At 48.3% G+C, this 10718-nt stretch overlaps 1 protein-coding gene across 1 annotated transcript in view; it reads left to right on the forward strand.

Moving 5' to 3' along the window:
- The window catches only part of gmcl1 (germ cell-less, spermatogenesis associated), a 52332-nt gene that overhangs the window by 29151 nt on the left and 12463 nt on the right, over positions 1 to 10718 (forward strand). Inside the window, exons 7-10 of the mRNA XM_043681107.1 lie at positions 248 to 314; positions 428 to 518; positions 5860 to 6000; positions 6592 to 6661. Of these exons, the coding sequence (XP_043537042.1) occupies positions 248 to 314; positions 428 to 518; positions 5860 to 6000; positions 6592 to 6661 (369 nt within the window). The remainder of the gene's footprint in view (positions 1 to 247; positions 315 to 427; positions 519 to 5859; positions 6001 to 6591; positions 6662 to 10718) is intronic.

Below are 10718 nucleotides of genomic sequence, written 5' to 3' on the forward strand. Positions count from 1 at the left end.
CGTTCCCCTTCCCCGTTACTCATCTCATTTTGGAGCGTGTCTTTCCAACCTCACGGTTACAAAAAAACCAAGGCCCACATTGCCTTGTTCAAGGATCTGCCTCATCGCATGTTTTTACAGCAATCCTGAAAATCTTTGAGGCTGATTTCATGTGCTCACCAGTTGAGCAGGTTCTTGTTGAAAGCCTGGCTATTTGTTATGTTTGAGTTGTTCACTCTGTTCCATTCCTTTGAATTGCCATTTGCAGGTTGCAGGAAGCACTGCACTGGCAGCAGGAATGTTGGGGAGCGCTGACAGTACTCTTGTGCTGCATCGTACACTGGCTCAATGGCAGTCTGACCACAAACACAAACACAGTTGCCATCAGTAGGCCATGTGCTGTCAGAATACTTCCTGTCCCTCAGTCTGGAATTCTTTGTTTTAACAGTGGATGTTCCTTCAGCTTGTGCCCTCCTGGAATGGCCCCTTGAAACAGTTGCTGTCTGATGCAGACAACTGGCTGTCCAAACGTAGGAAAGGTGAGTATTGTCCTGATCTTTCTGGGTACAGGCTCAATCATGATCACCTCTCCTGTCTTGTCAGCCTCAGCCAAGGTGATTCCATCTGCTCATATCCTGTGGAATCTGTTTCCGTGAAGCTGACTGGCTGAAAGCTGAAACAGTTACTTGCCCATTGTGTTAGGAAGGGTATGTCAGTGTTAGTGCAGTGGGGTCAAGGTACATTGGCTGTTCATGTTCATATGTCCTTTTGCGATGTAGATGCACTTCCCTCTTGTTGGCATTAATCTGTTTCCATTCATGGAGGCATTTACTGGGTTTGATTGCCCTCTTCTTTCCTCCCAGCAAAGGATTGAAACCGTGTCCCTGAATCATTGCCAGGTCGAGGTGAAAGATGGTTCCCCTTGCTGGAAGGAAACCCACGGAAATCTCAGCTGTCGTGTTGCCCTGCAAGATTACATAATTTGCTTTTGTCCTCGAGAGCCATTGGCTTCTCTCTTTGTGACGATGAATTCTCTGTACTTTGTGGGGAATGGCTCACAGTGCCGCTTTGTGGGCGGCACAGTGGTTAGCACTGCTGCCTCACAGCACCAGGGACCCGGGTTCAAATCCCGACTCAGGCGACTGACTGTGTGGAGTTTGCATGTTCTCCCCGTGTCTGCGGGGGTTTCGTCCGGGTGCTCCGGTTTCCTCCCACAGTCCAAAGATGTGCAGGGTCAGGTGAATTGGCCGTGGGAAATTGCCCATAGTGTTAGGTAAGGGGTAAATGTAGGGGTATGGAAGGGTTGCGCTTCGGCGGGTCGGTGTGGACTTGTTGGGCCGAAGGGCCTGTTTCCACACTGTAATGTAATCTAATCTAAACACAGGGGGCAAGCTGAGCAGACATTGTGTTGTCACTCCTGGTCTGAGTTAGAAACAGTCCACGACCAGCACATCTGGCATTTCGAGGGAGACTCAGTGGGGAGATTCATGATGGGATATGGCTATTAAAAATGAGGGGGGGATTTATGCAATCATAGAGATGTACAACACGGAAACAGACACTTCAGTCCAACTTTTCCATGCCGATCAGAGATCCGAAATTAATCCAGTCCCACCTGTCAGCACATTCCATATATGCACCACCCTCTGCATGAAAATGTTGCCCCTTAGGTCTCTCTTATCTCTTTCCCCTCTCACCCTAAACCTATGCCATCTAGTTCTGGACTCCCCGACCCGAGGAATATTTACCCTATCCATGCCCCTCCTGATTTTATAAACCTCTGTAAGGTCACCCCCCAGCCTGCGACGCTCCAGGGAAAACAGCCCCAGCCTGTACCGCCTCTCCCCATAGCTCAAACCCTCCAACCCTGGCAACTTCCTTGTAAATCCTTTCTGGACCCTTTTGAGTTGGACAACATCCTTCCTATATCAAGGAGACCAGAATTGCACACAGTATTCTGACAGTGGCCTAACCAATGTCCTATACAGCCGCAACATGACCTCCCAATTCCTGTACACAATGCTCTGACCAATAAAGGAAAGCATACCAAATGGCTTCTTCACTATCCTATCTACCTGCAATTCCACTTTCAAGGAGTTATGAACCTGCACTCCAAGGTCTCTTTGTTCAGCAACATTCCCCTGGACCTTCCCATTAAGTGATTGAAACTTAGAGAATACTGAGAGGTATAGATCGAGTGGATGTGGAGAAGGTGTTTCAATTAGTAAGAGAGACTCTGAGCCAAGGGCCCAGCCTCCGAGTGGAGGGACAGCGTTTTCGAACTGAGATGAGGAATTTGCTCAGCTCGAGGATGGTGAATGTGTGGAAATCATTGCTGCAGAGGGCTGTGGTGGCCAAGTTATTAAGTATATGTAAAACAGGTACAGAATCGTCATTGATGAGGGGATGAAAGGGAGAAGAGACAAGAATGCTCTTGAGAAGGTTATCAGCCTTGGGGTGGCACGGTGGCTCAGCGGTTAGCACTGTTGTCTCACAGCACCAGGCTCCCAGGTTTGATTCCAGCCTTGGGTGGCTGTCTGTGTGGAGTTTGTACATTCTTCCTGTGTCTGTATGGGTTTCCTCCAGGTGCTCCAGTTTCGTCCGACAGTCCAAAGATGTGCGGGTCAGGTGAATTGGTCATGCTGAATTGCCCATAGTGTTAGGTGCATTAGTCAGAGGGAAATGGGTCTGGGTGGGTTCCTCTGCGGAGGGTCAGTGTGGACTGGTTGTGCCGAAAGGCCTGTTTCCACACTGTAGGGAATCTCATCTAAAATGTTAGAACGGCAGAGTAGACTCAGTGGGCTGAATGGTCTCATTTGCCTCATAGATCTTGTGCTCTCCACCATAACCGTGTCAAGGCTTTTTTCTTCAGTGTTCTGCTGTTCACCTCCTTCCTTGCCCACTCGAAAGGAAATGGTTTTGGCTGAGTACAATTGAGGGGGGTCTTTGCTGTCCTTCCTGTCTTTGTAGCGAGCTGCTTGTTGCATTATGCCATTGACTTGGTGTGTCTCATTGTGAGACTGTGCATGACAGCTGTGGCACAAGACAGTGTTACTCAGCACAGTGGGTTGTCAATCCAGGGATCCACTCACAGCTACACTGCTAACTGCTGGCAGTCTCCGAGTAATTAGTGGATGTGTTCCCTCACTTCAGGAGCAATCACTTCGCACTTTAGAGACTTGAAATTCTTGCTCTGCACAATCTTCCTCCTGTTGTTCTAAGCCTTCTGACAACAGTTCTTGAACAGGTCAGACAGATACATTGCGAGTGTAAAATTCATCTGTCTCTGGCCACCACAAGGAGAAGTACACTGAGTATCAGTAGTTGCAGCAGGGTTACAGAGATAATGGCACTGTCTCCTGTCTACAGGAGAAGTCTCGTTTCAGGGGCATCAGCTGCTCACAGTACTGTGCTGTTAGCTGAGCCTGCCCCTTCAAACACATTGCAACGTGTTCAACAGAAACACCTCGCCCTGGATCTGAGTTCACTGGTGAACTTATCTTCTCCCACTCAAATCCTTCGCTAAATTAGAAACATGCAGTTTGGTCATAGTTTCACCATTAAACTTCCCCCAGACAAACAAACCAGAGCTAATCAAAAGCAAGATAGCAGAACATTGCTCGGAAGGAAATGAAATATCGTCATCATTCCTGTACTCCTTCTGCACTGGAACATGCAGTTATCCACCAGCTCCCTATCTGTTTCTCGCGATCTGATATCCACTCTCTGATGCACGCACTATGTCTCATTAGCTCTCTACCTCTCACTCTCTCACTCTGTACTTCCCCTCTCACCTGTCCGTCTCTATCTCCCATACATGTACTGTCATCTATCTCTCACCGACTGGGAAATCGCTCGCTCTCTCTCTCTCTCTCTCTAAGTATGTCCACCTCTCTCTTGTTTTTACAGAGCACTCACTCTGTCCTGTGTCATTTGTTCTCTCTCTCTCTTTCTAAGTATGTCCACCTCTCCCTTGTTTTTACAGAGCACTCACTCTGTCCTTTGTCATTTGTGTGTTCTTTTGACTCTATCTCTTTCCTGTCTCTGCTCTCATTCTGTCTGTCTTGCAGTCCCTCTTTCTGTCAGTTCTCTCTCTGTCTGCCTGTCTGTCCCCTCCGGTCCTGTTGCCTTCCTGTAACTCAGCCCTCTCAGTCTCACTCTCTCAGTTGTTTGTGTTGTGTCTCTCTCAGTCGATCTTGCTGTCTATCTCTCTCACTGTGTGTGGAGTGATGGAGTGTTCAGGTCACTGGGCTGGTTGTCTCAAACTCCAGGCTAATGTTCTGGGAGTCAATGGTGAAACTGGGATCAGGAACAGACAAAATAACATAAGTAACTTGAGACCCATAGCCTCGAAACAGTCAGTGGATTCCCAGTAATGTGAGACTGGGCCTTGATGGGATTTTGTTTCTCTGCTTCTGCTAGCTCTCTTGATTCTGGAGCTGGAACTCCTGATTTGTTCCTCAGTCTGTTCCTTGAGTTGCTGAAGTAATGTCCCCAACGTTACATGTTTCCCATGTTAGGGAATAGGTTCAGAACTCCTCTCAGAGTATATGACCTTATATTAAGCAATAGGAATTGAATTTGGACCTTTGGCCTCTCAAACCTGCTGTGCCATTCAATAAGATCACGGCTAATTAGACATTGCTCACATCCACTTCACTGCACTTGCCCTGGAACTCTTGGTTTCCCTCCTGGTCAGGACTCTATCAATTCCAGGCTTAAATATCCACGCGGACTCTGACCCCACAGCTCTCTGTGGCAAGGAGTTCCAAAGTCTCTCAACCTTCACACTGAAGAAATCCCTCCTCATCTCAGTCGGAAATTGGCCCCGTTTATTCTGAGCGCATGTCCTCTGGTCTGAGATTCTCCCATGTTGGGAAATATCCTCTCAGCATTGAACCTGTCAAGCCCCTTAAGCATCCTCTATGTTTCACTGAGATTGTTCTTGTGAACTCCAGTGAGTCGAGTCCCGACGTACTTTGCTTCTGCTCATTAGACAATCCCTCCATCCCAGGGACCATCCTGGTGAGTATTCTCTGAACTGCCTCCAATGAAATGTTACCTTTCCTTTAGTAAGGGGACCAGAACTGCTCCAGATATGGCGTCACCAGCCCCTTGTACAGTTTCTGGAAGACTTGCCCCTCTTAGACTCCATGAAATAAGGACCCACATCCCATTAGCCCTTCCTGATTACCTGCTACCCCTGTGTGCTCGCTTTCTGGGTTTCATACAAGTCACCCAGAGTCCCTTTGTATTGCAGTTTCCTGCAGCTTTGCTCAATATCGCTAATACTCTGTTCCTTTCTTTATCCTTCTGAAATGATCAACTTCACATTTTCCTATATTATTGATTTGCTAATTTTCTTATCCACTGAGTTCACCTCTCAATCGATGTCTGTCAGTGAACTGTTTGTATGCCCCTTGGAACCTGCTTTCCCACTTATTTTTGTGTGGTCTGCAAATGTGGCCAGAGTACACTGACTTCCTTCCTCTAAGTCATGAGTACATACTGTGAATAACAGCGGTCCCAGCTCTGATTTGCTGCTCTTCTCCAAAGGAGCATTGGAGCTTTCAGGAAAAGCTTGGTCACACAGTGAGTGGTTTGGATCTGGAATGCAGGAGTGTACTGGAGGCAGCTCCATTTGATGCTTTCTCAAGTGGGCAGTTCAGTTATGATTTGGAAAAGAAGAAGATGCAGGGTAACAGAGCAAAGGGGAACAGAGTGACACTGGGTGAAGTGCAGCTGCTGTGAGCTAGGGCCGGTACAATGGGCTGAATAGCCTCCTCCTGTGCTGAAAGCATTCTGTGATCTGTTTGCTGACCGAGATGGCAGAGCAGGCTGAGCAATCCAGTTGATATGTCTGTTTGTCCTTTCCTTCAGACAGCTGCAATTACAGTAGTTTCCTGGACTCTGAACAAGGACAGAGGTTTGCTGGGGTCTTCAGTCATCTTCGCCTTCAGTATGTCATCAATGACCTGATATCGGCAAAGATTATTGAGCGAGATATGATCATTCCTTCAGGTAAGTTTTCTGTTGCTTTGGTCAATAGTTTCTCAGTTTCTTTCTGTATGTTGACTGTATACACTGAGATTCCGATAAGATTGTCCCTCCCTCTGGGTCAAAGGTTCCCGTCAGCTCTGGGGTTTGAATCCTGCTGGGTTGAGTGGTTGACAATTAGCAGTGTCTTTGAGGAGCCCCTCAGACCTGACAGTGATGGTGCTGCTGGCTGTAAGCTGTTTGGCAACCAGAAGTCTGCTCTGTAATATGATGCAAAAATCCAAATTCATCCTCGAGTACTTCTACACTTGGGGCATTATCATCTTGCTGCACTGAGCCAGGGACAACCCAAGCTTCAACATTCAAAAACCAAGCATGACTATGCAGATGAAAATCCAGCATTGTCTTCCAACAATCAATATGTTATTTGATGAGGTGTTAGATTGGCAGAGATAATGGTGGGGCTGAATTTCTTAGGTGAGGTGTTAAGTCATGTCATGTATGTCATTGCTTCACAGCAATGCTTTGGCAGAAGTCTGGTGTGTGTGTGTGTGTGTGTTTGTCTGTTTGTCTGTCAGTGTGACTGTGAATCTAATAGTGAGCTCTGTTTCCCAGGCTGGCTGGTTTCAGTTTACAAGCAACAGTGGTTTACCATGCTCAGGACTGAACAGGACAACGATGTAGGGTAGGTGATCTCACTTGATTTTGTTGTGGAAGAATTACTCAATGTTCTATAAAATAAATTACCGGGAGACGCAGAAAATCCTTGATAAAATTAAACTTTAATCTGCAAAATCAAAGCTGTGGCAGCCAGAAAAATGCCTTCCCTAACTGCCCACATCCTCTTTATCTTTCTGCAGTTTATCCAGTTGTTGTTCCCGTGCTTATCAGATAACATTAACACAGCCAATCATGCTTGCTTGCTTTGTCTTTCTCAAGGAATCATCATCTGCTGCACTGATCCCTACATTACACTTAACCTATCACATTACCCCACCACCATCTTCAGCATGAGCTCATCTCCTGGTGATTTAACTAACCTACCACAGTGCACTACCATGATCTGTTCCTGGAACCCTGTAATATGGTCCCAGGCATGCATTGCAACACGAAGTTAACTACATAACTGCCAGAATAACTTTGATCATTTCTTCCTCTGAAATGGAGCTGAAGGTTGTGTTGTTTTGATGAAATCCCAATCTCTGTCCCAGTACGAATGGTGTGAAAGTTCAGGGTTTGGGAGGATTCACTGTTGGACAGAGACACAGCTGGAGCAGCTCAGAGTCTGAGCACTGCAAACTCCCAGCCTGTCTGCCTGGAATGGTGCTGAAGTCAGGCACCCACATCAGTGTTCACTGAGTTTGAGAGGAGGGGATCACATCCAAGGCTGCTGGAATGATCAAGTCAGAGGTCACACGCAGACACCAGGTTCCAGTCCACCAGGTTTACTTGAAATCACAAGCTGATTAAAAGAGCATCACTCCGAAAGCTGGTCATTTTGAATAAACCTGGTGTGGTGTGACTCGGGACTTTGTCCATCCCAGTCCAACATGGGCACCTCCACATCAGGGCTGTAAAGATAATGTAGGCACTGGTATTCCATCCCAAACCCTTTCTTCCTGGTGGTCATGAACAGCCTGCATATACTGACCAGCTGATAGCTCACCCACTTGGCCTGCACTGACAAGTCTCCATAGCCGGGCAGACCTCAGTCCGAACAGACAAACACAGAAGCTAGGTGCAAGAGGAGGCCCTTCAGCCCTTCCAGCCTCCTCCTCCATTCAACATGATCATTGCTATTGCATCCAACTCAGCTCCTTGTTCCTGCTCTCCCTTTGGTCCCTTTCACCTGAAGAACTGCAACTGTTTGTGCAGAGTGGTGGCTCAGTGGTTAGCACTTCTGCCTGACAGCGCCAGGGACCTGGGTTCGATTCTAGCCTCGGCTGACTGTCTGTGTGGAGTTAGCACATTGGCTCCTTGTCTGTGTGGGTTTCCTCCGGGTGCTCCGGTTTCCTCCCACACTCCACAGATTGGCCAAGTGAGTTGCCCATAATGCCCAGGGATGTGCATGGGAAAAGGATGGGGGCTGGGTCTGGGTGTATTGCTCTTCAAGAGGTTGATGTGAACTCGATGGGACAAGTGGCCTGCTTCACATTGAAGGGTTTCCCTGATTCAAACTCTTTATTGAAAAAATTGAATGTTTTGGCCTCAGCTGCGTTCTGTGGCAGAGAATTCCACAGGCTCCCCACTCTCTGGGTGAAGACTTATTTTCTCATCTTAGTCCAGCATAGCCCTCGTTAACCCTGGGTTTCAGCTGCCCAGACATAAGGAAAATCCTTCTTCTGTTTACCATGTTGAAGCCATTACAATTTTGTCTATTCTTCTGAAGTCCAGTTTGAACTGATCCACTCTCTCTTAGTGTGTCAGTCCTGCCATGCCAGGGATCAGTCTGGGAACCCATCTCTCCACTCCCTCCTGAGCCTGAACATCCTTCCTCAGAGAACTGCACCCAGTCCTCCAGGTGTGGTCTCACCAAAGCCAGCAAGCCCTCCCTGCTCCTCTCCCTGTGAAGCCCTCCTCACTGCATGCTGCAGCTGCACGCTGAGTTTCAGGGCACACCTGGGTCACATTGCACCTCCCCCTCGCCCACTCTGTCGCCATTCACATTATCATCTGCTCTGCTCTCAGATTTGGTTCCCAAACTGAATGAACCCACATTTATCCAGATTACACTGCACCTGCAATGCACTTGTCCAAATCCCAGTGAAGTATCTCTGTATCGTCCTCACTGCTCCCCCTCACACCCAGCTTTCTATGATCTGTAAACTTGGAGAGATCCCTCGTCTAAGTCAGGACTGTGTATTAAGAATGGCTGGAGCCTTGCAGCACCCCACTCGTCATTCCCTGCCTCTGGGAAAGTGACCCTGTTTATTCCTCCTGTTTGTTTGCTGTCTGCCAGCCAGTGCTCTGTCCATGTCAGTACACAGGCCTCCGTTCCATGTGCTTTAAAGAACAGTGGGTCTGACAGACATTCCCTGTGCACCCGTACATTAAGCCTCCATCCATTTACAGGCAGATTTATAGACATGATGGACATGTTGTGTCTGATTTTCAAAGCCTGTCCAGACCTGAGAGCAAGGAAGAAACCTCTGTTGAACATAGAACATAGAAAAGTACAGCAAAAAACAGGCCCTTTGGCCCACAATGTTGTGCCGAGACTGAATCCTAATGTAAAATATAGTAACTTAACCGACACACCCCTCAACTCACTGCTATCCATGTGCATGTCCAGCAGTCGCTTAAATGTCCCCAATGACTCTGCTTCCACCACCACCGCTGGCAACGCATTCCATGCATTCACAACTCTCTGTGTAAAGGACCTACCTCTGACGTCTCCTTTATACTTTCCTCCTAATATCTTCAAACTATGACTCCTCGTACCAGTCAATCCTGCCCTGGGGAAAAGTCTGTGGCTATGAAGTACTTTGGTCAATCTCCAAACAGCTCAATTAAAGCCCCTCTCATTTCTCTCAAGTCTTAAAATAAGATCAGAATTATTTGCAAAGCCACAGGTTAACAGCAAACAGTCTTCAGAGAGCTGGGTCTCAGATTCACTCATCGCGATCCACTCTGGCTCTTGCCAGCTCCATCCTGTCAAACTGGGGAAATATTCAAAAGACTTCAATTCCTCACATAACTTTTAGCACCTTGAGATGTCCCAACGTGTGTCTGAGCCAGTGATTTATTTTAAAGTATAGTCACTGATCTCAGAAGTTCCCTCCCAGCAGAATTTCACAGACATCTGAAGCAGATTTGGTGGTATACATCGACATCGTATCCCTTTTTAATAAGGAGAAGGTTATGTATTGGAGTGCTGCAGGTAGAGGACATCTCTACAGTCTTCTCCATAACACTGGCCTGAATTTGTCACATGGCACTTTGCTCGAGCATTAAAGGTAGATTGTATTCATTTAGTACTGACCCTCCGACAGTGAGGCACTCGCTCAGCAGTGACCCTACGACAGTGCGGCATTCCCTCAGCACTGACCCTCTGACAATGTGGCACTCCCTCAGCACTGACCCTCTGACAGTGCGTCACTCCCTCAGTACTGACTCTCTGATAGTGCCTACTCCCTCAGTACGGACCCCTCCGACAGTGCCTACTCCCTCAGCACTGACCCTCTGACAGTGCCCACTCCCTCAGCACTGACCCTCTGACAGTGCAGCACTCCCTCAGCACTGACCCTCTGACAGTGCGGTGCTCCCTCAGTACTGACCCTCCGACAGTGCATTACTGACCCTCCGACAGTGCAGTGCTTCCTCAGTACTGAGCCTCCGACAGTGCAGCACTCCCCCAGCACTCCCTCAGCACTGACCCTCCGACAGTGCGGCACTCTCTCAGCACTGACCCTCCGACAGTGCCCATTCCCTAAGTACTGACACTCCGACAGTGTGGCACTCCCCTCAGTACTGACCCTCAGACAGTGCAACACTCCCTCAGTACTGACCCTCCAACAGTGTGGCACTCCCTCAGTACTGACCCTCAGACAGTGCAACACTCCCTCAGTACTGACCGTCCCACAGTGCGGCACACCCTCAGCACTGACCCTTTGACAGTGCCCACTCCCTCAGCACTGACCCTCCAACAGTGCGGCACACCCTCAGCACTGACCCTCTGACCGTACGGCACTCCCTCAGCACTGACCCTCTGACCGTGCGGCACTCCCTCAGCACTGAGCCTC

Source organism: Chiloscyllium plagiosum, chromosome 42 (assembly GCF_004010195.1).
Source record: "Chiloscyllium plagiosum isolate BGI_BamShark_2017 chromosome 42, ASM401019v2, whole genome shotgun sequence".
Lineage (NCBI taxonomy): Eukaryota > Metazoa > Chordata > Chondrichthyes > Orectolobiformes > Hemiscylliidae > Chiloscyllium > Chiloscyllium plagiosum.